This window comes from Balearica regulorum, chromosome 26 (assembly GCF_011004875.1).
Source record: "Balearica regulorum gibbericeps isolate bBalReg1 chromosome 26, bBalReg1.pri, whole genome shotgun sequence".
Taxonomy (NCBI): Eukaryota; Metazoa; Chordata; class Aves; order Gruiformes; family Gruidae; genus Balearica; species Balearica regulorum.
Window position 1 is genome coordinate 2,697,605 of NC_046209.1, and position 27,959 is coordinate 2,725,563.

The 27,959-nt window shown below is 48.3% G+C and overlaps 1 protein-coding gene and 1 long non-coding RNA gene across 5 annotated transcripts; one reads left to right on the plus strand and one right to left on the minus strand.

The window, feature by feature from the left end:
* Window positions 1-1,656: 1,656 nt before the first annotated feature.
* On the minus strand, window positions 1,657-3,393 carry LOC142605243 (uncharacterized). The gene is made up of 2 exons (XR_012838968.1): window positions 3,257-3,393; window positions 1,657-2,376 (listed from the first exon to the last, which is right to left on the minus strand). It is a non-coding gene; the product is annotated as an uncharacterized LOC142605243 (long non-coding RNA).
* Window positions 2,867-27,879, plus strand: BTBD2 (BTB domain containing 2). Of its 4 annotated transcripts, none has more exons than XR_012838967.1 (9): window positions 2,867-3,523; window positions 9,807-9,926; window positions 13,286-13,442; window positions 17,324-17,429; window positions 18,225-18,422; window positions 21,233-21,381; window positions 23,113-23,200; window positions 24,209-24,355; window positions 24,911-27,879. XR_012838967.1 is itself a non-coding variant. In XM_075776365.1 (9 exons), the coding sequence occupies exons 1-9, from the start codon at window positions 2,913-2,915 to the stop codon at window positions 25,070-25,072; spliced, it is 1,782 nt and encodes a 593-aa protein (XP_075632480.1). In that variant the 5' UTR covers window positions 2,871-2,912; the 3' UTR covers window positions 25,073-27,879. The 4 variants fall into 4 exon arrangements, 3 of the variants coding, with proteins under 3 accessions (XP_075632482.1, XP_075632481.1, XP_075632480.1); XM_075776365.1 differs by having other exon boundaries at window positions 2,871-3,523; window positions 21,233-21,425; XM_075776367.1 differs by lacking the exon at window positions 18,225-18,422 and having other exon boundaries at window positions 2,868-3,523; window positions 21,233-21,425.
* The last annotated feature ends 80 nt before the right edge of the window (window positions 27,880-27,959 follow it).

Sequence of the window (27,959 nt, forward strand, 5' to 3'; positions counted from 1 at the left end):
AAGAGCTACCTCCACATTCCTGTCTTTCGCTTGGAATACGTATTCCAAATGTTTGGGGTTTTTTTGCCTCTAAAAGGTAAAGAAAGGCCAGGTGTCCTCTGCCATCGAAGTCTGAGCACTCTGGTCCCACCGGTTTCATTCCAGCTGCTTGTAGCTCGCCCTTGTGCAACCGAGACCCTTTATTTCCAGACCTGTATTTGGTCAGCCTTCATCAAACACCATCTGAATCACAACGATTCCTCCACCCAGAGTTATTACTGTGGTTAAGCGTTTTATCATCTTGCGATTACCTCACGTAAAATAGTGCTGCCTTTTGCCGAGTGCATTATTTGTGAAGAAATCTGTTGGCTATCAGATCCAGAAACAACGGCGCTGTGCCATTTTTAGGAGCGTTTGTTCTCAGATTTATTTTTGGGATGGTAAAGTCTCCCATATGGTACTATTCTTTGACTGTATTTCTTTTGTCTAATACGCTGCTAATCGCTGCTGCTTTGCTCCGGGGACACTGTAGCAAACACCTCGTCCCATCCCACAGAACCAAGGCGACAGTGTCCCACGAGGATTTCTGTGCTATCCATATTATCCCTTCTTATTCCTGTAGCTGGGTTTCTTTATGCTGGTCCTGAGTTGAGCCTCTGGCTACTGCCACAACACGAATCATCCTTGTTTAGTTCATCACGTGCCAAACAAATAAGACCTGTCTAATGAGCTGCGGCAGGGCCAGCACGGTGAGTAAGGCACAGAGAAGGGTGGTGGTGCCGGGGAGATCGGCGTCGAACGTGAAGGATCGCCAGCGCGGTACCACTGGTGGGCACGGAATCCCCTCCCCGCGTGACAGAGAAGCAGCATCCTCCCTGACAGGCACACCAAGCCCTCAGAGACACCAGTGTTTCCCAAGGAAGGCCTAGCTGTGGATTTGCTGGGATCTGGGAGCAGGGAACTCTACAGTGGAGAAGCTTCAGCCATCCCCAGCAGCATGGGCTGGGCTGGACGTTCACGCACCACCCGGGCAGGGCAGGGGGCTCTTGGTGACCCTCCCGGTAGCACTCCTGGAGCTGAAGGGCTGCGGGACCAACTCGCTGATGCCCACCAGAAATGTCCATCCCTCCAGCCACTCAGCTGGGCACACACAGCAGTCTTTAGCTCCCTCTAATGTTTATGACCCGAATGAAGCATCCGAAAGCCAAACAGGACTGAGCAGGGACCGGGCAGGCATCCAGACAGTACGTTTATGAGTTAAAAAAAAAAGTGACGCTGAAATGCATGGAAGCAGCTCAGCCAGCAAAGCAGTCTGTGTGATGTGCTAAGCAAATAGCATGAATGACAAAAGGATGCAGTGTTTTTAAATTAGAATACGCATGTATTTAATGCTTGGTTATTATTAATATACCAAAGATTTCACAGGAAAAAGCACTCTCCCTCTAACAGCTCCTACTCATTCCTGCAGGCACAGACCAGATGCCAGAAGGGACTATCAGGACAGCCAGCTGTGAACTCCGCATAGCTGTGGCTACAGGAGTTTCCCAAACTCATCCATGTGAAGCATAACACAGCTTTAAAAAAATGCAGCAGAAACCTGCCAGCACATAAGGCAGCAGAAATAGGTATTTGGCAACATGATACAAACCAAGGTCGGAAGCTCTCGATCAAAATTAGTGGTGTAACAACACCCGCTGCGATGTGCACTGCAGCATCTGGCCTTGATAGTTAATCGGTGAGATCCCTGAGCTATGCAAGGGCCTGGAAGCTTTGAATCAATATAAGTAGCATGTCTTCACGTATTACAGAAACTGTAACGCAAAGGCACAGAAAGCAGAAGGGGCAGGCAGGACATCTGCTCTCTGAACACGTCGAATCGAGGACCACACGTTTGCTCCCAAATGCATGTGCGTGCCCCTCCAAGAGCTGAACGCAGATCAGGGGACGGATAACAGAGAAAGGGGGAATGTAATTACCCCATGAGGAATAAATCACTGCAACGGTTCAGTTATTGAGACCACAGCAAGGCAGTGGCACAGCCTCTTAATTAACCTTCTGCTTTTCAGAGTCCTCCTGCCCCCCACACCATTTTCCACCTCATGCTGGCTGGCAAGGAGATGGTCACTGGTGGGGACCTGCTGGCCAGCATGCCCTTCTGGGATCTCGGCCGCAGCAGGGCACGACCAGGTGAGGGATTGGGCCGCTGCGGATCAGCCTGTCCCTGAGGAGAACTGCGGCTCCCCGGTACGTGCAGGGTGATACCCGCGCTGCTCCTGGTGACGTGGTGCTCCGGGCCTGGTGTCAGCGGTGGCGGCCCGTAACTCCGAGCTAATTATTCTGAGGAATTGCTGGGCACAAAGCAGGGTGTCTTGGGGATGGCGGAGGCTTGGGTCTCTGCTTTAGAGGAAAGGCAGGTTTGTGAGAGCAGGAAAGGAACAACCCTTGTTCCCTCCACATCCCCTCTCGCCTGCCACCCCCACAGGGCTACCCCCTTCACCCCCACCCACCCACCAAACCCCCCTCGCTCCTCACTGACCCCCTTCAGCCCCGTAACTCCCAACCTCCCCTCCATGAATCGCTCACTTATGCCTTATCCCTCCACCAATTGCTCTCTGGGTGTCCCCCCCATCCTCCCCAGAATGACATCCCTCACGGGATGGCCCCCTCATCCCTAAAACTGCCCCTCAGGGATTGCTCCCCTCACCCCTCCCCCGCCACTGCTCCTCAGGGGATCGGCCCCTTAACCCCCAAAACTGCCCCTCAAGGATCGTCCCTCTTGCTCCTCAGAGATGGCCCCTCTTTCCCATCAGGGATCGCCCCGCTCCTGTCACGGCCCCGCACCCCGGCCCCGCCCGCCCGCCGCCCCACGCTTTCTCCCCGCCCCGCCGCTGCTCCCCCCTGGCCCGGCCGGCGGTGGCGCCGCGCCGTGCCCCATGCGCCGCTGCTGCCCGGCTCTCTGCATCAGCACCAGCAGCACCGGCAGCGGCAGCAGCAGCAGCCGCCGGGGCGCCGCCCGCCCTACCGCCATCGCCGCCCCCCTCCCGCCCGCCGCCGCCGTGTCCCGCCCGCCGCTCCTGGTGCTGGTGCTGCTGCAGCGCCGCCCCGCGCCGCCCGCTCCTGCGCCTCCGCCGCACAAGATGGCGGCCGGTGGGAGCGGCGGGGGCCCCGGGGGCCTCTCCTCCTCCTGCCCGCAGCCGCCGCCACCGCCGCCGGGCAACGGCGCCGCGGCCGCCGCCGCCTGCACCAACGGCGCCCCCCCGTCGCCTCCCGGCCTCACCTACAACCAGTGCGGCGCTGCCAACCCGGCGGCGAGCGGCGGCGGCGCGGGGGGCCCGGCGGCGGCGGCGGCTGCGGGGGCGGCGGGGGCCGCCGGGGGGGCGGGCGGCCCCGGCGGGGCGCTGCAGCGGGAGCCGGTCTATAACTGGCAGGCGACGAAGCCGACGGTGCAGGAGCGTTTCGCCTTCCTCTTCAACAACGAGGTGCTCAGCGACGTGCACTTCCTGGTGGGGAAGGGCCGCGGCTCGCAGCGCATCCCGGCGCACAGGTGGGCCGGGGAGGGGGGGGCGGGAGCGTGGGGTGCCCCACGCATGGGGACCCGGGTGGCCGGGGTGGGCTGCGGGGCACACGCGGACCGTGGTGGTGCCCCGGGCCCTGTGGCGGCCTGGCCGGGCCCTGGGGGGGTGGCCCGTCGGCCGTGCTGGGGGCCCTGCGAGGTGGTCGGGGCTCCTGGGCCTCGGGACAGGCCGTGGGCCGGGTGCGGGGTTTGCTGTGGGGCGTCGGGGGTCCCCTGCACCCGCAGGGGGTGATGCGCCCCGCCGAGGGGGGATACGGGGTTGGCGGTTCTGTGCCTCCCTCGTGAAGGGAGAAAGGGGGGGTCGGGTAGCTTCACCCCGCGTTTTATCCGCCGTCGGGAGCGGCCAAGCTCGGGGGGACGTGCCGGCCTCGGCGGGGCCCAGCTCCGCTTCGGCCTCGGGTGCCCTGGTGGGACGGAGGGAGCCGGGCAGTGCCGGGGTCTGGGCCCGGGTCCCCCCGGTTTGGTGTTTGAGGTGTTGGGAGGTGACTCTGCCCCTTGGCGTGGTCAGTCGCTGTCGCCTCAAATCTCTCCCAGCCATTGGATCAACGTTGTGTTTCTTCTTGCGGTTTACCAGCCCAGGTGATGGGCTCCAGCTTTTGGCTGAGAGTGTTTTCCCTGAAGGGTAGGTGCAACGAGGACAAGCATAGTTGGGGGGGGGGGGGGGAAGCCTAATCCTTGGATCTCGCTTGGAAGCAATCCTTGGTTTTGTGGGTAGTGGAGGAATAGTCTCCAAGACTGCCTGATCCCTGCTGACAGAAATAGGGATCAGTGAGAGCACTGGGGGTGGAAAAAGCAAGGATTTGAGAAACTAAATTTCTGCCACAGCACTTTCTTTTAAAAATAACCTTTATTAAATCTTTTCTGAAGCCCTGTGTTTTGGGGTATAATCCTCTGCTATAAAACAAATGCCATGATTCTGGAAAAGCTGTGTTGAGAATGACATCTGGGCATGAGGTAACCAGTCGAGGTTAACATTTAAGGCTGAGCTGCCATTTAAGAGTTTGCAGCTCTGAGCTGCTTGTGCTGAGAAGATGGGAATTGCCTCCACCTGGATAATGCAAAACCGATGTGGCTGATTGACGTTCGGCTGCTCTTTGGGGCAGCTCCGGTGAATCAACGCGTGCCGCTCGCAACCCACTGCTCCGGGAAGCGTCTCCTAGGCTGCTTGGCTGTACCGCAGCGAACGCAAGAGCCTCTTGCTCAAAGACGGGACCTGCTTTAATTGGGGTGGGGGAAGGCTTGTTGGCGTACTTAGAAGTGCTGCTTGGCAAAGGGAGCCTCGCTCCAAACTATTTCAAACTATTGCTTTTCTCATCCATGCTCATGCTCCTGGAGGATGCCCCTTCAGATTTCCCTTTTTCTCTCGCTTCCCAAACGAAACATACTTGTTCTAGGCTAGTTTGAGCGTTCAGGGTATCAGTTCTGTTCTTTTATAATCTGGAGCTTAATTAGTATTTGAGTAAGCTTGCTCCTGTCCTGAGAAGTAGGCTTCGTAGGTGGGGAGGGGCAATGTTCAGCCCAGAAATAAATGGAAAATAAATGAAGCTTTAAAAAAAAAAAAATAGCCCCAAAGTGAAATGCTGCTTAATTGCTCTGAAATCCATCTGGTGCTCTGGGTGGTAAAGATAGACTAGAGCATGTCATGCTGTGACATCCCACTTGCGGATTATATAGATTTTACTAAAACTTGCCTGTATGATATTACAGTTGGGATATCCTGGTGATTCATGAAGTACCATGGTTATTTCTGATACAGAGAGCTTAAATTAAAACCACCCAGACCCCTTCTGTGCTCAGTTCTCCCACAGCAGCCTGACAGCAGAAGATATTTTGCGCTGGAATTGAGTTGCAAAGCAGCCATGAATTTAATTTGAGAGGCACTGTGTCGCTTCAGCGACCAAGGGCAAATGTTCATACTTTGTTGTCAGGTGTTTGAAACAGTGCACAGTTAACAGGTAACTATTTCTACAGTCTAGTTTTATTGTGTTAATTTTCAGACTGGGCCAGGTATAAAGCGTAGCGTATCCTAAATAGGGTTCTTGGATGGTAGGAGCGCTTTGAGGAGTGGTCTGCAATGTCTTGTCATCTTTGGTAGGGCTGCGTGGTGCGTTAGAAATGGCCAGCTCTGGCAGCAGGCTGGTTAGCACAACTGATCTGAGAGTTGCAGTCCTGCTGGAGGTGACAGTGCGGCTGCTGCCTGGTCGGGCTCCTCAGGAGAGAGCAGAGGTGGAGTATTTGTAGGTTGAGGTAGTTAAATGGCATATATGCCGAGTAATCGCAGGCGATGGTCTCCACACATCGTGGTGGTGGTTCAGGGTGGAGGTTTCTGAGGGTGACATAGCTGTAGGTTCAGGTGTGTTTCTGGGAGAGTCTGGCAAGTTCAGCAGTTTATATAAAGCCATAGAAGCAGACAATAGATACCTCTTGTAGCAACTAAGAGCAAACATAAATTTTGTATGTGAAAGCCCTATTTGTAGATAAATGGCGTAAGTGGCTGTGCTGGGTTCAACTGAAGGTTCTTCTGCAGCCCTGAGAAGATCGGATGTTTTTCCACCTTCAGGAGGCTCCAGACCTGGCAGAAGTTGCTTTCCTACCCTGGAGCAAGCTCAATCTCTGCACTGTGAGCTCATTCCCTCTTGTAGCTGAATCAGCCATGAAGAAGATGGAATGGCCTTAAGTTTGGTGATTTTTTTTATGCCAAGGCTAACAAATGCTGGACCAAGCAGGCTGCTTCAAAGCTTCAGGATGCTAACGTGGCCAAGGTCAATGCGTTAATTAGGCCCAGCAGTAAGAGGGAAGGGTTTTTTTGTCTTTTTCCAGATCTGCTTCATTGAGCACAACATCGATGAGATTAGAAACACCTAAGCCCCCTCAGCCTGGAGCTGCATGGGTGTGATAACTAGGCTTGTTAATTGGCCAGAAAACATGGCCCAAAAAGGAACAGGGCAAGCATGTGGTGATGAACCCCTGTGTATACTCCAGCCTGGGAGATCTGCAGCTTGGGGACAGGCTGAGTAGCTTTTTGGTTGCTGTTTCCAGGCATCTCTTTTCTGAGCTCATCCTGTCTTTTCTTGGATGCGCATTAACTTGTAGTACCTGCAGCGTCATGTGGCGAGGTGTCCCAGTGGCACAACCTCCTGGGGTTGCGTGTGAAGGGCTTCTCCTGGGGGTTTTTGAACCTGCCTCCTGCTCGCTCCACCTGGTGTCTCTAGTCTTTGCGCTGGAAGGATGCAGCAAGCAAACGATCATTGTTCATTAGCTTCTTGTCACTACGGTTTCACCGAGCTCCAGCACATCACGTGTTGCTCTGTTCCTGTGCCAGCTCTTCTGGAATAGATATTTTAAGATTTCTCCGCAGTGGAGCGGATGGAGGAGGGAGGTGGTATGCAGTGGTGGAATAGTCATGGTTCTCGAGTGGTTTATTTTATTATTGGTATTACCATAGTGCCTAGAAAGGGAGCAGGACTGTTGGGTATACAAATTAAACTATGTGACAGGTGGAGATGCCAAGGTGAACAAGGAAGCAGTGAAGATTGGTGGGTAGGAAGCTATAAGTAGCATAATGAAAGACATTTTCTTGCAGACCTTCAAAAGCCTTGGAAGTCAACTTTGCATCCTCGTGAAGACAAATCAAGTTACTAACCTCACGGAAGTTCCTGTGACTTATTGCCGAAAGTCACTTCACTTTGATTCTTACACATGCAGAGGGAATGATGAGAAATCAAGTCTTGTTTTCTTAGTTTTTTTGCTCTGCTTCTGCTCATTTCTCTGCATCTTTTCTTCGGTAGTCTGCTTTATATTGGTCACCATACCATTGTTTAAAAATAACCCTGTTTGAACTCTTCCTCTGACAAAGGTGGGTCACTATGCTGAGCTTAGGGTACCTGCATTTCCCGTTTCAGAGTTGCAGGTTTGCATCGGGCAGTGCTCCTTGGGGTTAGGAGAGAGGCTTGCTCTGTGCTGGTCGCTAGATTGCTTCAGAAAATGGGAGGGGAAAACAAAAAGACAGCCCTATTACTCTGCCACTTTGGCTTACTAGTTGTGTTTCTCCCGTCTGAAACAAACCCCAGCTCTTCCTTTTGCAGACCTGAGCGGTTGGGGAAAACTGTTGGACTGTGTAGAAGAAACGGTGCACATCCCTGCTTTTCCTGGAGTGTCTTTGGAATGGCTTTAAGTGATCTTTTTAGCAAGAGTAAGAAGACATCATGAAGAGAGAAGGATTTTCTTACATTAGTTGTATTCCCCTAATGTTTTAAGGGAACTTAAAATTTGGAGTCCTGTGTTTATCTCTGGCGCTTACTGGGATCGCTTTAGGGCTCAGCAGTTTAAAAAAATCGAGCTTGCTTGTCCCTGAGTGAAATAGAAGCAAAATTTTGAGGTTTTTTTTTTTTTTAAATTCATGCCCTTTTCAAATTGCTTCTGAAGGCTGTCTGCTCATTGAGGATATATACTGTGCTAGCTGTGAGAATGAAAATTTTAGAGTGCAATTAATTTATGTTAATTTGTAGTAGCAAATAATGCCTGCGATTGTCTTGCCGCTGTCACTGCTTTTGTAGGAACAGGGATTTTTGTTTCATCTGGCTATTCTAGTATTGTGAACAAGGTTTTTCATTTGTTCTTGACATTTTTCTTCAGAATTGTTTGACAAAAATACGCATGTGTATACTTTTTTTTTTTTAACCACTGTGGTTTGTCCCTAGCTCTCTTAACCGATCAGAAACAATACAGCACGGCTTGTCAGCCAAACAGTCCATCACAGCAAACAAGCCTGGCACATCCTTGGTACTTTGCTCTATTGTGTCTGTGGAAGGCCTCCTCTGGATGGGAGGGAAGTGAAAAGTGAGGAAAATGAAACATTTTGTTTAAAAGGAAAACAGAAAGACTTCTGTGTCATTTCCTGCTGCAGCGAAATCTAACTGAAATTCCCCTTTAGTGATGGGCTTTCCTTGGGGTCTGAGTGCTGAAGGTTTCTGTCTCGTACCTTCTGTCCCGTATGGTTTTCTGCCTGCGCTTCTTGATGCTTCTTTCTGTCGAAGTGTGCATCAAACTCCGCTGCAGCAAGAGCCCCTGAATTTTTCCATCTTCTTCCTTTTTACAGTCAGTTGGAGAAGTGGTTGCAGTAATTGCTTCTGCAGCGTGGTCTCCTCTGCTTCCCCACGGTGCTGAGCTGTGACCTTTGTGGCCTGTGCTATATTTAACTTCAGGGAGCTGCTTGATTGCAGACACCAGGAACAAGATTGCTTTACTGGAGGAAAACTCGTCTCTGCATTTTCAAACAATGAAAGTTCTCAAAATGGCTTTTCTAAGGCATAAGGCAGGTACAGCAGCTTAAATATACACAGGCCTCTCAGCAGCCCAGGTCTGTGCCTCCTCTTAAAATAGGAGTTGGTGTTTATCAGTGAGCAAAATCATCTTGTTTACATGACAGCACTGGAATATTATTTGCAGTCTCAAACCTGGTCTCTAGGAATTCTTGCTTCCTGTTTCTTTAGGGCCGATAACAGCTTCTCGCCGTTAATTACCGTGTAAACTCACAGCAGTGCAAAAAGGGTTTGTGTGCACCTAGCAGTGCTAGTTTGCTTTGAGTGAGGTTTTCTCTGCCTTCTAGGCTAAGCCTGAAGCAAGTTTTGCGTGGAAGGAGACAGCAGCATGCTGGGGGAAGGCAGCTCCTGGGCTGGGTGCTGCAGGAGGTGCTGGTGTCCGCAGCTGCCAGCGATGCTGCCGGTGCAGTTTGCATCCTTTGATCTTGCTCTGCTGTCACCAAGGATGTCTTCCTGGTGTGTGGGGAGAAGGGAGGAGGAAGGGTAGTGTGTAGTGACAAGTTTTCCTGAAGTGTTTTCAGTATGTGACTGTAGGGAATTGCACCAAGACTTGGGCTCTGTTCACTGGAAGAACTTGAATTCCTTAACTTTGTTGTTCCTTAGCTTCTCAACCTCATGAATGGTCCGCAGGCTTCTACAAGGACTTTGCAAAGCAGCCGCGTGTATACCCTTCCATGACACACAAAATGTTGTCTTTGGGAAAGCATTACTATGTTGTATACAGGGCTCAAAATGAAGTTGCTTGCAACTTTGGTGTTTTTGCAGTAAATGAACAGAAAGCCTGACACTCCCTTCTGTTGCAAAACTTTTTTTGCTTTAAGACAAGAACAATTTGCTTTCCTTGGGGAATAGCAACTAGCCTGGGATCGTTTTTTGGAAAGTGAGTATGGTTTAACATAAGGTTTTTTTGCTTGTTTGTTTTTTAATGTTAGGTTTGTGCTGGCTGTGGGCAGCGCAGTCTTCGATGCGATGTTTAATGGTGGAATGGCCACAACTTCTACAGAGATTGAGCTGCCTGATGTGGAGCCTGCTGCCTTCCTAGCTCTGCTGAAGTAAGCTTCTTCTAATGTACAGTATAACTGGAATGAACAGATTTATTGGAGAGAAAGATATTTTCAATGAAAGCAGTGAACCATTTTGTAGAGTGGAGATCGTTAAATTTCTAAATAAAACGCCTCTTTGATCAGTTCAAGGGCGTTTAAATGCTGGTGTTAAATCCTTCTTTTCCTGGGCGAAAGTCTAGCGTAGCTACTACACAAGAATATCTGACTTGCTCCGTGATTTGGTAATAGTTAAATTAATATACCCTTCTGCTGCTGATCTGCAGTATGGGCAAAACTAAACTGGATAGTTTATAATTTTGTAAGTATGTTCTATATAGTTACACATGCAAATGCAGCAATAAGGAGGTGGTTTGGTTAGCAATTGGAATAAGTGCACGTGCTGGCCCTTGTAGTTAAGTTGATACTCACCTGTTCAGACATCGTCTGTCAAATTCTCGTTTGTGAATTAGTTTGATTTGATCCAAACGCTAATTGAGAGAAATGGGGAAAAGTAATCCTTTTAAAGCTCTGTAGGTTACAAATATTTGGAGCTCATTTAGGTTGCAGGCAAATGAGCAAGTTATAACAGGTAAGCAAGGGTGTGAAATCAGTGTCAGCCATTCCGCGCGGTATCTCCCCTTGTGCGTGTTTTATTCCTCTTTCGGAGAGCTGGTTTTGAATTTGCATTTACAGCATGCATGCTGCGAGAAGGAGGAGGAAGGGGCTGTAACATCCTATTCACTGATTTCTTTAAGCTCGGCTGGTGCTGTATAACATCCAGCAGCAATCCTGAATGTATGCTGAAAAGTTATTGTCCCGTTTCTATAGGATTTCTGTAACCTACTTCCAGGGGTTTCCAGTCCTGTGCTCTTGATACATTCCCCACTTGCTTCCTATTGAGAACAATGACTATATATAGCTTTGGCACACTTTTTGCTTTACGTTCAAAAAGTGCTTCAGTCATGACTGTGCTATGTTAGAAGATTTTAAAATTGATCTTCTCTAGAATGAAAGGCCAGAAATAATAGGGAGCCCCTAGCCCCCCTCCCCTTTGGCTCATTTTAAACCAGCACATGGGGAATCCCTCTAATTGCCTCTATCAGCCAGGTGGATCTCTGGAGTGCAGAGCTAGTATCTATCTTCAAAACTTAGTGAGGCTAAAATATCGAGTGAATTAGAGGCAAAGTAATATTGTTTCCCTGCCAGTGCTGAGGTGTCAGCACTTGTATAAACAATATGGTTTTGGAAGAGAACCATCATCTGAAAAGACTAAAGTGATGAGTTTAGGTGGATTTCAATGGAAATGTTGATATCTTGTATAGGAGAAGTTGTGTGTGGATTATCACAGTGCCTCCAAACCTTGCAGTTATGCTCCAGTAGCTGTGCACGTGGTCCAGTGATATCTTAGATGCTTAAATCTGGAATTGAACTGTCGCTTTTAAAATGCTCAGACCTTAAATGTGCCAAAGGAAGTGTGGGTGCTGTGTTCTAGTGGGAAGCTTACCAAGTATGTGGTATGAACCTTCCCAGAGTAAAACCAGTCCCTCCAAACACTGATCTGAAATGGCAGCTGATCCTTACATAGGTCTCTGGGCTTGCCCCAAGCCATGACCGTGTAGGATTGGGAGCTTATCAAGGGACAAAGTGCCCACCCTGAATGTTCAGCAGAAAGTCCCTTCAGGACACTAGATTGTGATTGTGTTTGTGGGCTAGTGGCCTTTAATAGATCTGCTGTAATTGTGTAAGAGATCCTTCGTTATTATTATTATTTTCATGGTAACCCAAAGAATGTTTTTAATTGTCTGGGGTTATAATCTAAATCTTCTTTCAAATTTATACTACACTTTTTCAGTTTGAGCCTCTTTTGTTATCCCTCTTAGCTATACTGTTTGGACTGTTGCAAAAATAAATACTACCATAGTCATTGCAATAAATAGAACTAGTTGTTTTTAGAGCAACTGTGTTTTTAAGCTTGTAATAAAAAAAAAAGATTACTTAGTGTAAATAGGACTGGTGAAGGGATGTGTGCAAAATATATTTGTGAGCCTTGATGCTGATTCGTGTGGCTTGATGCTGTTACTAACAGATGCTGTAGAACAGCACAAAAGCCTGCTTTCAACAGCAGTGAGAGCGCTTCCCTTCCTCTGAATCCCCCTGTTTATGCTTCCCTGAATTGCATCCTGGCCCTCTCTTGCTAGAGGACCAGGAGCTGCAGTGCTGCTCTGCAGCAAGTCCCTCCGGATGGGGACGCTGCCTGGCGTGTCCCGCGAAGAGCCCTGCTGCTGCATGAAGCCTTTGGGAACAGCAGCCACGCAATGTGTTGCTTCGGAGGAAAGCGGGAGAAGAAATTGCTGGAGTTTCCAAAGCATCCTGTGAAATAGAAATGCCAAGCCCAGTTAACGCACTTAGTATTACGCCTCTGTGCTTCGTGCCTTTTCAGATCCTGGTTGGCAAATGCTTGACTGGTTAAAGGAAAAACAGTAAACAAAAACTCTGCATGGGATTAGGAGTAACATCAAGCGTGTAACTGGTTTTACTGAACTCAGCCTGTCGGTTCCTGTTGTCTCTAATCAGCGTGTTTGGGTATGAGGAGGCTTGGTCAGGCTTCCTATGAAGACCTTTGTTTTTCCATGCGGAATGAATGTACTTCCTTGTTTTGGCCTAACAGTGAAGGCTGATGCTTTGCTAGCAGCATGGCAGTCCTTGTTTTTCGTTGCAATTAACTCTTGCTTTATGCTGAAGTTCTCTTGTGTGCTGTACTTTTAAGATACGTAAAATAAAACAAAACAGGCCAGTATGTAAAGTAAAGAGATGAGAGGAAAGTCGGGTATGGATAAAACACCTCATCTGCAGTGGATGTGTTTGAGTGCTTCTGATCACTTTGGAATTAGTATGTGAAATGGAGCTTCTCTTCTGAAGTAGGCAGGCAGGATTGAATTTTTGTCCTTGTTTAGTCTAATTGAACAGCCAAAAAATGTTAATTTTAAAATTTTAAGGAGTACATGTGGCCGGAGACTGTTGTAGCCAAGTCTAAGTCACAGGCTAACCAGCTCACTGGTTGTGGGATGCTAGGCAGTTCGAGGTGCTTCGGCAGACATCCCAGCTATTTCATTCATTGAAAGTTTTACTGTAAGGAGTGTGGGGGTTTTGGTTTTTTGGTTTTTTTTTTTTTTTTTAAAAAAAAAAGCTTCTCCTTGGTAAACTAGTCAGTCAGGAAAGGATGTGCAAACCCTTCCAATCTCTCAAGTATAGGAAATGGGGCCAGGATGATGGGCAGAAGCACAAACACGGTTTTTATGAATTGCAAAGGTTTTTACCCTGTTATCTTATTGGCTTCACCAGAGCAATGTTTGTTTGCATGTTTTCAGATTTCTTTATTCAGACGAAGTTCAGATTGGACCAGAGACTGTTATGACAACGCTTTACACAGCTAAAAAATATGCAGTTCCAGCCCTTGAAGCTCATTGTGTGGAGTTTCTTAAAAAAAACCTCCGAGCAGACAACGCATTCATGCTGTTAACACAGGTGAGTTCACAATCGTTTGTGTTAAGCCCCTTGAGCAAGGTCCATCACAATGGGAAAACAGAAGTTTTCTGAGTGTTACAGAATTGGATCATCCAAAACAGAGCAGTTCTGTGTCATTTTGAATTCTTCCTTACAGGACACTAGTGCTGATGAGCAGGTTCTTACAAAGAACAATAAAATACAGCAAATGTTGCTGCCATTTCAGATCTGTTTTATATTTCGGTGTGGCAGGTGATTCCTTCCAGAGTGTGAGCTGGGGAAGAAATTAACAGGGTGGAAAAATTTCATCTGCCAAGAAGAAAAGTGAAATGAGAGGACTTTCACTTGTTTGGATTCAGGACTGGTGTAATAAGGTTTCTCTACGCAAAGCTTGCTGTATCTAGCTGGTCAGACACTCTTGAAGGGCTTGTTTTTTTTTGCAATAGTTTCCCTGAAACGAGGGTGAAAGAAAATGCAACTTGTTCATGAGTGCTTTGGTTTATTTTCCTAGGAGAGGAACAAAGTGATCTCTTCTTCAGCCTGTTCCAGCTCACCCTCTCACTGTACTGAAGGCGCACGCACCTGGAGTTTCAGTCCAGCTGTGTTTCTTGACTCTTTGTGAGGCTGGTTGTGCATCTTTGTGCCCCTCTGATCCGATCCGTGAGGGTTGGACTCTTCCATCTTCTATTTGACTCCTAAGCAGCTAACCAGAAGGCAGTGTTTACAACTTCTGCTTATTTTGGAGATCAGACTTGGCGTGCAGGTTGATTAAATTAGCATTGCTATCCTTCCCATTTCCTAGGCCCATCTTTTCTTTTCTGGTCCCTGCCACCTTCTCTGATGGTCATCGGTTGACAGCTGGTGACATACCAGTGATACAGTGATGTCACCTGTGTGTTGCAGTGTCTGTAGCATTGCCAGGGACACCCTGTGTAGGAACAAGAAACAAATAGGCATTGTGTGTGCGAGTTTCTTTCCTTTAGGGAATGGGCATACTTTTGACTAGCTCGGAAGGAATATTTCTGATCAGCCAGCTCAGGAAAGCTGCCGTGATTTCTGACGTTAAACAAACCTTGCAGAGGAGTTTTCACAGCTGCCAACTTGGGAACCAGTGCACTGAGGTGGTCTGGCTCTGAAGCGTTGTCCTGTCTTGCACAGCATATCTGTCTGCTGGCTTCTTTCCTCCTTGTCAGGAGTGCAAGCGTCTTTCAGGCTCTGACAGTAGTTATACCATCGGTGGCAGTGTCTACACCAGTAGTTTTCACAGAAGTTGAAGCAGTGTTGCCCTAAAGCAGTGTTGGCCGAAGCAGTTGCTGCTGACCTCTTTGCTTGTTTGCTGCAATTAGGCTGGGATTTTATTTGAGTTTAAATATTTGTATCAAGTTCTCAAAGTAGTTCCACGTTACGTTGCTGCTGTAGACACTCTTCACTGCTAGGATTCAGCTATTGCTGTGAAATACCATGTCCCTCGTTACACATCCTCTTTATAACTTGGCGCTTTTCCACCCACCCTAAACTGGCGAGGCAGCCTCTGAGACGTGGGGGGAACCACGCTGCACTTCTCTGGGGAAGATTCAGGACTCCAAAGATTCTTGCTTGGGTGATGGTAGCCAAATCTGCGCTCCTGTCTGATGTGTGGTAGAGAAACTGCAACTCTTTGGCCGCAGCTCTGCTGTGCTTTGGGTTCAGCAGCCTGCATTCTGAAAGATTAGGAGCTGTTACCCAGGAGCTGAGAAGAGATCTTTCCCGTAGGCTTCAGTTTTGAAGAGGTGTCTTAGGCTAGCCATCACCTCATGAGGATTAGAGGTGTTGGCTTTTTTGGTGGTATTCTTATGCAGGGATTTTTGTGGCACGCTATGTCTCTGCAACCTGACTTTGCAGCTTTGGCAAGGTAACATTTAGGTTCATGGTGACTTCTTACAAGTCACAAAGGTCCTTCTTTGGTGAAAGAGGAAGGTGTCCTAGTTTTTCAGGTGTCAAAACCAAGATACTGCCTGGGACTCTGTCAGCTGCACTGGGACAGCTGAAATGCCAGATGGAGACAGGCTTTCCTGGTTCCTTTTGTTTGTGGCTTATCCATTATGATTAATTATGAGTGGTGATTTGTATCTAGTTTATGTTCACTATTGCAGTATGTCAAGTCTCTAAAATGCTTGAGGCTGGTGTTCTTTAAGAAACACGTCTGTATCTCAACGACTGGCTGCACAAGGCCCTCGCTTAGTGGATCCGTTCTCCAAACGTTCTTGATTCTGGTCCTTCAGTGTGAAAATTAGCCTCTGATTTCTGCTTTTACTGCAACAACTTGACAATTTGTAGTCAGTTACAGACCTGAGATGTATCTCCTACAAAACGTTTCCCAACAGGCTTAAGAATGTGGATCTAAGATCGTAGACCCCCAAACCTCCTTTGCATGTATTGTTGCTGAATTCTGCTGGTCCAGCAACTATGTCACTGACAGTGTTTCAAGCAACTGCTAATCTCTGGCAGAAATATCAGTGACAAATAGCTCTCCTAATTGATTGTGCCTCATAGTGAACCGTGATCCTCTTTCAAGCCAGATGAACATGCAAATGTCACTTTGATCAGCAAGGAAATAATAGCTTGCCTAAAGCCTCTGTGGGGGAGAACGCTGCGAGTAAGTCCTTCATGATTGTGTAAGTCCTTCATGTGTAAAGAGAGAGGCACTACAGTAGTAAAGTCAGAGTCAGTCACAGCTCTTGGACGCCAAGAGCGCAAGGCACTGGCAGGCCTCCAGCCGTGGGAGCCGGTGACGACTGCTGGAGCTTCCCTGGTTCCTGAGAAAATGGGGAGTTGTTTCAACGCTCTGCACTTGAGGTCTCGGCATCGCTAGTGGGCTTTGCTGGGCTCTGCAGTCCATGAGAAATGGTGAAGCAGAAGATTCTCAGTATTGCTAGCCTCTGTGAGTGACTGGATTCCCAGCCCAAACCACAAGTTTTAAACCTTACCTGTGGCAGTGAGTTCAAGTCCCAGTGTACTCTTGTGCTGACGTTTGGTGTGATGTTAAGGCAGTTCCTTCCTAAATAGCAAAACCAAAGCATTGGAAATAAGAGGTTCTTAGTTGCTTTTGTGTGTTCCCACCTCATTTCTGCTTATGTTAGGCACAGGGATGGTTGGACTCGATGATCTTAAAGGTCCTTTCCAACCCAAATGATTCTGTGACTTTATGATTCTATGTCTTGGTGGTCCAGGGGCATCTGAACTGGTAGTGAAATTGTTATGAGACCGTGCTTACGTTGGGCAGAGAGATTCTGAGCAGCTCTCCGAGCTGTGTGCAGGCTTTGTTTGGAATAGTAACCTATTTTGGGGGGAATTCTTCAAGGTAACTAGATTAAAGTAGTTGTTTCTGGGCAAAACATGCAAATGCACTAAGGAGGCTGCATACCCTGCAAGGTTTTGCTCATCTCAATGGGACGCAAGCAGTGTGCTGGCTAAGGCGCTTTTGCTAATACATAAGATCAGTGTGACTATGTTCTTACAGAATAAGCTGTCTCCGCATATCCCTAGAGCAAGCAGGCCTGGAGCCATTGGGCAAAGCTTTCATCTAAATATAAAAATGACGTAGTAAAAATTACCCATGCTCAGCTGACATGGTCAGTATGGTGCTAGAAAGCACTATAGCCACATTAACTGATGTGATGTTAAAACAAAGACGTGCCTGAAGACACGCACAGCTAAACCAGAACTGATGCCAAATGCAGATTTTTCTAGTGTTTGCCTTGTCATGCTTAACTGCTTGTGAAAGACTGCTGCAGCCCGTGAATTCCTGGTGCAGTCAGGCATAGTATTGCTAACGAAGATGGGCTCTAGGAGAGAAGGGGGGTCCTTACCTAGTGTAAACTTTAAAATACCTTTTGTGTTAATGACTGCTTATTCATTACTAGGCCAGACTTTTTGATGAGCCTCAGCTGGCCAGCCTTTGCCTAGAGAACATAGACAAGAACACATCGGATGCCATCAATGCAGAGGGGTTTACAGACATTGATCTGGGTAAGCTTTTTTTCCCCTCCTCCCTCTGTGCTTTCATAACGCGCTAACCTCTATTACAGGTTAATACTTGGCACTTCTCTTTTGTGGCTTTGCTGTTCTGGAGCGATCTGTTGAACGAACAGTCTCTGGCACTACATGGCTAGAGACAAGGCATTTGCAAAAGAGCATACTTGCTTGGAGAAATATCCTGGAATCTGCTTACTTTGGTGCAACTTGAGTTTTCTGGGCATGATACAAAGCCTTTTTCCTCTGTTGATGTTGGCAGGTTTTGGGTGGGTGTAACTTGCCTTCTTTTGTGGAGTTGGCATTGTTCCCTGAGTCTTTGTCAGGTTTTGGAGTTAAAAAGGTGTTGCATTTTTGGAAGCAAGAACTGGCTATTTTAATTATGGTATGCAGTTTCCAAACTTGTTGGGCACAGCTAATAAACATTAAAACTCAGACTTTAACCTTCTCCTAATGAGATGGACTATGGAAGTAAGGCATGGGTAACCTTCTGGCTTTCATGCTGCTTGCTTCGTCCAAATTTGACATCAAGTAAGTTGCAATTCATTTTACTGCACTTCCATTAACACGCCAATTAAATGGGCACTGTTTGCTGCTCCAGTGAGTGAGTTACTTATGGAATATGCAGATATATCTTCCTCAGAGGCTGCAGGCAGCACTTCTGGGAGATGCTGGTTTTTTCAATTGCTTCTCTTTTACTTACCTTGGCTGTACATAGGGTACTTCTGGCTAGGTCACATCGGGTGATTTGGGTTAGTGCCTAAAGTTGTCACTATCTGTCCTGCCTTGCAGACACCCTGGTTGCGGTGCTGGAGAGGGATACCCTGGGGATCCGGGAGGTTCGTTTGTTTAATGCGGTGGTTCGCTGGTCGGAGGCTGAGTGTCAACGGCAGCAACTTCAGGTGATTCCAGAGAACAAGCGGAAAGTACTGGGCAAAGCGCTTTCCCTTATCCGCTTCCCATTGATGACTATTGAGGAGTTTGCAGCAGGTAACTGAACAAAGGCATTTCTGGCAACCCTGGTCTTTGCTTTATCTGAACTACAGAGGATCAAGTACCTGAAAATGGATTTTCTCTGTGTATCCTGTAGTAATTTAAATTTGAGATTATCCCCCATTGCCACAGATCTACAAAATCTACTGTGTAAATGCTGTTTTCATCCACAATCATTCACTCTTGTTGTAGACTACGGTGCTCCGTCAGGTAGGAGCAAGTCAGATCATAGCTAACTGTTCATACCCACAGTATGTTTAGGTGGTTACTTCCTCATTCAGCTGAGAGCAAAGATCCAAACAAGGGTTCACATACTTTCCTTTCTAACCATTCCAAGCGTATATACTACACAAAGCTAATGGAGTTGCAACTACTTGGTGTTGATTGTAGTTTGCTCCCAAAGAAATGAGGATGTTTCTCCCTAGCCTCTATTTGCTGCCGCCTGTAATCCAGTGCTGGTGTTGGCCATGTCGTGCTGATGCCATTAAGACAGAGCCCCGTAACAGAAAAAATTTTCAAAATACTCTTTGAGCTGAAGGGTTGGTGGTGTTTAGCCTTTGTCTCAAAGCATTTTTCAAGTTTACCTAAAGATCTTGATCTACAAAGATGTCTAAATCATTGAACAGTGTTGACTAAAGAGTGTTTTGTTTTCATTGCCTGTTGTCTTTGACTTCATACTCTGGTGATTCTCCAGGGATCGAAAACTGGCAATTGGCTTAAATAGTTTTCATGCTAAAACTGAAACTTGTTTTAGGCTGCAGTTATGTGTACAAAGAAGCAAAAAGGGTCACTGACACCACTTCCTTTGCAAATGACTTCTCAAGGCAGCTCATCAGCTTATCGACAGTTAACATACATATTTCAAGATGAAGGGGGATATTAGTAGGAGGTAATGGTGTGCTTAAAACTTGGTACGTGCTTTCTCTTTTGCCTGTCACAGCTGTGATGTGGTCTTAGGGACATGAATCTCTTCAGAAATGGCTTGAGCAGGGAGGCAGAGATCTCTTCATCAGAACTGGGTAACTTTCCTTTGTGTTGGCACCAGGTGAAACCGTGGCGCACGCTGCTCCTCGATGTGCATCGTGCCAAACAGCAGCTTTGCAGCAGATCGCAGGCTTATGATGGGAGAAAGCATCCTCCTCCTGGATGGCGTTACAGCCGTTGGAGTAGTTTGTGTATACCAAGCTTTGCATTTTTCTGTAGATCCTGTTTCTTTCAACCCTTCCTTCAGTTCTTGTATCATTCTGTCTCATTGGGAGATAATTTCAGCATATTTGGTTTGAAGCCTTTGAGCTGGGAATGTCAGTGCTGCACCCCATGGTGTCTGTCACAGCTGCCTGTTTGACTTGATCTCTTGCTTTGAGAGAAACTCTTATGTTTTCTGCATCTACTTTAATGTAAAAGGTGAACAAAAGAAACACTAAACCTGAGATGCTGAGCTGGTCAGTTGTTCTTTAAACCAGGAACTACCTTGGAATTGCTTCAGCTTTGTCCTTTTTCTGTGTCTGTGAATGACTCTGATTTCTTTGATCACAGCAGAGGTAGGAGAGGGAAACTGCCCCTGTCGTCCCCCCACCCCCCCAAAAAAAGGGATTTTTACAGGCAGTGGTTTCACCAGTTTATAATCTGGTATGGAACATGGAGTTTTGCATGAAGATGTTTTAACTGGCAAATGTGTCACTCCCTTCCCTTAGAGCAAGTAATTTTAAACATTTGAGAATCGAATTGCAGCAGCACAGGATAAGTTTAGGCATGATCAATGACGGCTAATTTTTGCTGAGCAAAGTATCCATAAGCTCATTTATCTGTTAACAGTTGGCTTCCTTAAATTCTTTCATCTCTACCCATTGCAGCCTTGGACCATGTTATGTCTGCGTAGCATTGTGCTGAATTTAACCAACTACAAGTTGTCTTAGACCAACAAGTAGCTAGGAATTTGCTTCCCACATTAAAGAGCACTTAATGCTATTGTTTCTCCAGTATGTAGTAGTCTTGTTTCTTTTGAAAGCCTCTTGCAAACAGAGGGTGCACAGCAGTTTTTGACTCTTATGCTAAAAGACTAATTTTTACCCAGTTCCACTTTTGAAAGTATTCAAAGTAGTTTCCAAAGCTTGAATTTAGCATCACTTTGGAAAAAACATCTACTTACTGGAGGAGAGATGAGAACGTGTTTCAACTCTTGCTAAAATTGCTAGCATTTTTCCCTAGGTTCTACAATAAAAGCATTAAAAAACCCAAAGCTGGGCTTAAATGCCTGAGGAAACGAGGGAGTCAAAGCAGGGCATGAGCTAAATAAACCACCTTTGTCTTGACTGAACAACACTCCTGTGCTTTCTAAGTTGATGGTAACCAGGTGACATTCCCTCCCACTACCCCTCATGGGCTTTCATGATGTCTTAACAGTCATGTTATAAAATACCAGTGTGGATGTATGAAAATCCCTGTCTCTTATCACTTTTATCATCCCCTGAGGGACTGGGGGAAGGATTAGCTGCATGTTGTAGGTTTTTAAACCAGCTCTGTTAGCCAAATGCATTTCGGCTCTGCAGAGCTGTGCGCTTAGTCGCCGTTTCATGTACATGCCGTGTACAGAGGCTCTGCAGTCCACGACTGGCATGCAAATAAAAGGCAGGCAGCACGTTTCTGTCTGGGGTTTAACTTGTGACACACCAGTGAGATCCCATGTCTGATGTGGGTTTGGCCCGCTCTTAGCTGCAAGTCAAGTTTGCCTCCCCACGTAAAGCCCAAAAGGATCCCTCCTGGTTTCTGAAAGCTGATGGCATCGCTGCTTTTGTGCTCCTCTGCAGGGCCTGCCCAGTCGGGAATCCTCACGGACCGGGAAGTGGTGAGCCTGTTCCTCCACTTCACAGTGAACCCGAAGCCGCGGGTGGAATTCATCGACAGACCGCGCTGCTGCCTGCGGGGGAAGGAGTGCAGCATCAGCCGTTTCCAGCAGGTGGAGAGCCGCTGGGGGTACAGTGGGACTAGTGACAGGATAAGGTCAGCTTCTCTGCTAATTCTGCTGCTGATAGATTCGTGTTTACTGAGCTTTGAGCCTACTCTAGACCTAAACCCGCAAGGTTACATGCTAGACCCTGATTTCCACTGTGTAAACCCTGGTGCAAACCCTGAAGGGAAAACGTTTTGCTGGGCAAAGCATCGCCTGATGCATTGACCTGCATGTGCAGCTGCAGGCTGCCACTTTTGCTTCTGTATTGGCAAAGTTTTCCAGCAAACGTGGCCCTCCAGCACAGGCCTCTTGGGGGATTATTTCTCTCCTTTTCAAGTGGCTTCCTGCAGCGGTACGGGCACGTAGCGGTTAGAGTCACCAGGCAGCTCGTGGCTTCCTCCTGTGCCTAACCAGTGCTCCATCAGGTCAGTTCCCTGCTCTATTATAAGTGTAAATGTGCTTGTTGAAGCCCCTTAATCTCGCCTATTTGAGGGAGGGATTAGAAGAAAATGCTTGCTGCGCCTGCTTTTCTGCTGACAGCTAGTTCGTTTAGACCTAAGCTTGTAGAGAAACAGCAAAGCTCAGTCATGACAACAGAGGCATGGAGATGTGGTGTGGCAAGTGGTGGTGGTTTGCAAGCTTTGTTTGGCCAAGCGGTTAGAGCAAGGCAGGAGGTAATCCTTGGTTAGTCTCGGTTTGTCTTTGTCTTGCGTGGAAGGGAGACTCGCATTGTTAAATATTTCTTTACCGTTTTAAAGCCTCTTCACCGATGATTCTCTTGCATATCGATAGAGCTGTTGGTTGGATCTTCTGGTCCGTTCATCCCCTTAGAGGAGATCGTAATTGGAGAGCTGGTAGCTCCAAACGCTTACTGCTCACAGATCTAACATTCAGAAACCTTTTGGAGCTTGTATTTGACTTTAAGTTCAACTGCTGGCAGCATCAGAGTCAGCCTTCAGCAAGGCTTGTGTGCAGTTTCAACACTGCATATCTTATGCTGGTTGCAGAGCAGTGGCTTCTAGCCGGCTGCAGATGTTTGTTCTTGAAACATGCAGGACTGAAAGTGTTGGTGGACGGGTGAAGAAGTTATGTTGGCAATTTGGCAGGTACTGAGGCTTTCTGCTACCTGAGAAGATGGAGCTGTAGTGGGGTGAATATCCTTCCCTTTGCTGCCTTAGGCAGCATGGATTCCTGCATTCAGGAGCTACTGAATCTTATTTTCTGCTCTTGAGTAAATCTTGAGTGCAGCTATATCCAACAAATACTCAAAGCACGTTAACGATTCTCCTCCACTGCTCAGCAGTGAAATACCTAATGACACTTTAAGTGGTCTTTGCTGGAAAGACTGCTGCAGCCGTGAGGGTGGGCGCTATTCCACGTTGTGCAGGCGGCCCTGCCTTTGCCTGACTGGTGTTTTTTGGGTACTGACATCGTACTGCGAACCCAAAACACTTTCTGAGCCTGGACAGTTCAGTGATGGGATTGTGCAGCTTTGTATTTTACACGAGCAAACAAAATTCTTGCCGGCCCATTAGGACAGTTAAAGGTGTAACCTTACAAATGATGGTTTCTATAAAGGATTTCAGTTATTCGTAAGAGTTGCATTTAAACCTGTACTATGTTTGATTAAATCATAGATATAAAATTAAAGTGAGTGAAAATATTTATGTATCATCCTTGTACTAAAACAGTACAGGAGTGGCAAGTTGGTCTCACTTTCCTCATCTGTTCCTGCAGGTTCTCGGTAAACAAAAGGATATTTGTAGTTGGGTTTGGATTATACGGATCCATACATGGGCCAACGGATTACCAAGTAAATATACAGGTAAGTCTCTGTACTACGTTAAAAGTACTTGCTGCTGTAGGGACTAATGGACATTTTAGTGAATATGCAAGAAAATCTGAAGTTAAAAGGGACTGTATTTGTTTTCTAGATAGGGCGGTTGGCAGATGTAGTGAGGGCCAGATAGGGCACTGGGGATAAGAGGGATTATTGCTCTGGATTTTATGCAACCTTCCGTTGCACGCGTCACTGCAGTATCTCCCCAAGCCCGCTTGCAGCCTTTGAAAATACGTCTCGGAGAGTTGTGACGCAGCGTGAGAAGAAGCTGTGCGTGTTTCCCCACACCGAGCAGGCCAGGCCAATTCTGTCCTGCAGGTCCTGCTGCAACAGTTGGGTGCTGTGATAGTACTGAGACTGTCTTCTGCTCCAAGCTGTACAAATGCAGCGGAGCAGCCACGATTCAGCAAGGGAAGAGAAGAAAGCAATTGCTGTGTCTGTGCCAGGCCTGTGCAGTGCCGATGCGCAGCCTCACATCGTCAGTGTCCCGTTTGAGACGATGAGTAGGACTGAGGGAGACTTGGTTGTCTGAAGTCCATCGTCACCTTGTTCAAAGACTGAGGTGGCTTATGGAAATTCCGTGGGCCTTGTTCTGGATGTGCGTACGTAACCCCAGTCTGGATCACTTGAGAAGAGCTGTCCCCAGGAACGTTGCCCCACGGCTGATATGACGAGCACAGCGTGTCAGTGCTTCTCCCATAACTGTCAGGGTCTCCTCCTGGTGCCCCTGAGCTCTTGGAGGAGAGAGGAAGTGAAGATTTAAGCACAGAACGTCAGCCTGCAGTCCGCGGGGTAAGGAGGGATTGACCCAAGGCCGCAGTTGTTGGGTGTGATCACAGCACTGCAGACGGACAAGTAACGGGGCAGTCACAGTGGGGCTGGTCGAACTGCTGAGTCCTCGGATTCAGTCCAGTTCAGGGGACACGTGCCTGCACTGGTGCAGGGCAGCGTTCCACTAACCACGCGGATTAAAAGTTAACGCCTGTCTTGCAGATCATCCACACGGACAGTAACACGGTCCTGGGGCAGAACGACACGGGGTTCAGCTGTGACGGGTCATCAAACACTTTCCGGGTCATGTTCAAGGAGCCTGTTGAGATTTTACCCAATGTCAACTATACAGCGTGTGCTACTCTAAAGGTACCGTACTGGGGCGGCATGCGTGGAAGAGACGGGATATAGATGGGTGAAGGCAGGTTTCTTCAGTCCCTTCAGTGCAATGGTTCTTGCTCTGCATTTTTTCAAGGCCTGTAGCATCATCTCGCAGGTCTGCTCTGTGGTCCTTCACCTGGTGGTGCAATGAGCAAGTTCACCACCAGCATTCAGAGTTGGTTTTTAACTTGTAAGCGTACAGCAACTAACAGGCTACATTAGTGATGAAGTGATGGGATTTTATTTTTTGGTGTATACACATAAGCTGTCAGTTCTGCAGGCATGTAATCCAGAGCCTGCCTGCAGTGGCTTAAAAAAGTTGATGTTTAACCTTGAGACCTGGTTAAAAGTAGCGTTAAGTTCTGACAGAGACGAGAACTTTGTTCAGAATACCTGAGGTGCAAGAACCAGAAAGAACAGGGTGGTGCTGAGATTTCCAGAGCTCGTTGCTTCGGGCCAGGCTGTGAGGCCAAACCTCCCAGCAGGGTCTTGTGGGGCTCGATCCCTCTCTTGATCTGTTCTTGTCTTCTGTGACCATCGCAGGGTCCAGATTCCCACTATGGAACCAAAGGACTGCGCAAAGTGATCCACGAATCACCAACAACGGGAGCCAAAACCTGCTTTACGTTCTGTTACGCAGCTGGGAATAACAACGGCACTTCTGTGGAGGATGGACAAATCCCAGAGATCATCTTCTACACATAGTGCAGCTGCGGAGCTGGCTCTGGACTCTTCTGTTCTCTTCCCCGTGACCTTCCAAACTAAATTTCTGGCTGAGTTTGACCACACCAATTGGAGCCACACTAGCCAAAGGTCTCAGTAAAATCATTTCAAAGCTCATGTTTTGCCTTGTGCTAGTGATTCTGCTGCTATCACGTACCAGACTAACTGGTACACCAGTATCATTTGTAGGTTGTCTGTGGCTAGTCATTTTTCACTTTACCGATTAATCCTATCTAACAACATGCAGTTTTTTGACTGTAATGAATGTAGATGCATTTCCACCAGTCAGAAGCATGGAAACGAGTGGCTCTGGTTGTGGTTACACTTGCTGTGAGGAGATAATCCTGCAAAAAGACGCAGTCGGGGGCTGTGGCCCATCCTCTTCTGCTCTCGCTCAGCAGTCGAGGGGAGATGGTTCGCCACACTTGCCCGGCAGCGCCGCCGCAGTGGCGGAGCTCGGCCAGCCCGTGCCTGGCGCCTTCCCTCCCGCCAGCCACGGCACCTGCAGCCGCCTTCAAAAAGTTACAGAAAGTGCCCTTTTCCCCGAGGCTTCGTTGCTTCAGCACTACATGGTCTTGAGGGAGACCTCAAAACTAGACCGCCTCTGGAGAGACTGCGGCGTTTTCGCACTATTCTCGCTAATTTGTGACAATCCTTTACCTTGGGCAGTTGGCAACAGCGAACCGACCTCCCCTGCGGATGACCCATGGCCCTGCGGAGTCGGGAAGGGGCGGCAGCTCTGGCCGGGCAGCTTCTTTCCTCCCGTGTGTGCGGGCTGGCGCGCTGGGGCCTGGCGGTGCTTCTTTTAAAACCCTGTAGCGCGTTTCACACGCTGGGTGATCCTCAGCTATCCCCCCCGTGCAGCTGCAGCAGCAGGGTACCTGTACTGGTCGTTACTGTGCTAAGCAAATCCTTTTGCAGATGGTGCCGGGGTTTGTCAGATGAAGCAAGCAAAGGGACTTGCCTCACCCGCCCCCTCCGTTCCTGCGTACTGCTGCTGTTTTCGTGCACGTTTCAATGCATTTTCTCTTTGTTTCTGTGCATTGCTGACACGCCCCGGGCTGCTCCAGAGCCTGCTGCCCTGATGCGAAATAGGAAGAGGCTCAATGTGCAGCTTGCCTGTTACCTAATAATGCAGCAGATGGACGAGGATTTGTGAAACAGTTTAGGAACATCAGTTTCTGTTTGCCTGTGTATGTTTGCACGGTCTGCCTGTTCGGACCGGTGCGGGAGGAAGATGCGGTATTTACAAATGTAACCTGGCTTTGGGCCGTTGAGCTCAGTAATCTTGAAAACGCCCTTTTCTTACCTGTTCAGGGCTGGTTGCTTTTTCCCGTAAGCAGGTACGATTCAGCTGAGCAGGGAAGGCGCTGGCCTGCCAGGGGGCAGCTGGGTGCCTCGGACTTGTGGCTGCCTGAGCAGCCTCACGCTCGCCGCTCGTGGCGAAGACTACGAGACTGTTTCCTCCTTCTCCTCTGCGGAGGAAGCTGTAATTAAAGGACTGTGTGGCAGCGTGGCCAGAGCCTTCCGAACTCTGCGTGGGACTTGCCCAGTGGTGCTGCCTCAAAGCCGAGGTTCCCCTTTGCAAACCTCCGCTCCAGGCACGCGAAGCCGTCGTAACTCGCCAGGCAGCAGTTGCCACCTTCTTTAGCTGCCAGAAGTTGAAACCTGGTTGTCCTCGGCTGGCGCAGATGGGTGGGTGCCTGCTCGCTCGCTGGGGAGTGACGTCGTCTCCTCCTGCTCCCTCCAGTGAGGCTCTGCCCTTGCTCTGTGGCTGGCCGGGTATCTCCTCATCAGCTGCGCAGCAGTAATACTGTCGGGAACACCCTGCATCTCCTAACCAGTAGCTATTAGAGATGTCAATAGTGTGTTACGTTCTCTAGGAAGACGTTGTAAGATGTGTATATTGTAAGCCTGCTTCAAGGTAGGATGTTTTTAATATGGCCAGTACTAAAAAAAAAAAAAAAAAAAAAGAAAAAAAAAAAGGAAAGAAAAAAAAACCCCAAGAAAAATGGGTCCATGACTTAGCTATGAACCTGACTCTGTGCAATGCAACAGTGTTGTGAGACGGATTAACGGACTGGGCACACTCCCTCCCGTGAGGGTGGACATGGCTGCGCCCGCTCCCGCCACTGCTCCTTCTCCAAGGTTGTGGGAACTTCACTACAAGCGCCCGAGGGCTGTGTCGGCCCACGCCGTCCCCGGGGCGGGCTGTCTGCTGTGGATACGGCGCCTCGGGGCCTTTCTGTATATAGGTGGCAATAGTGGAAATAATTGGAATTTGAGAGAAGCAAAGCTGCGCATGTGGCCGTGGCAAGCGCAGGACTGGACGGCAGGCCTTGCTCAGCCGAGGCAGGTGCCTCCTTGCTGGCTCTTTCCTGGAAGCATCTGATTTTACTTCTGTTTTGTTATGCAGATTCTCTTCCCAAATCCACCCTTCCCGTCACCCACAAGGTAGGTCTGGTGGCTTGTTCTGTCGGGGGGCAGAGGAGTCCAACTGAACTACACCTGAGCAACTTCTGTTCTTAGGGCTTTTACGCAGTTTGATGCAATTCTGGCTTTTGTAGATAGATGAATGTAAGTCATTGTTGGACATGCCTGTTTCCAAAAGTACGAGACGTTCTGTTGTACCACGTCACCTTCCGAGCAGAGCTGGGACCGTCTCGCCTCCAGTGCTGTATTGATGAATGTATCCGATGCTCTCGTTCAGTGTTCACACTCTGCTTTTGGCCAGCTTTGTGATTTGTAAATAGGAACTCAATAAAGACATTCAGGTTGTCTTTACAAAAGTTTCTTTGTGATTTGAAGAGAGACACCGGCTTGTGGGGGGGAAGGCAGAGGGGGGGACCTGCGCCCAGCTGGTTCCCGG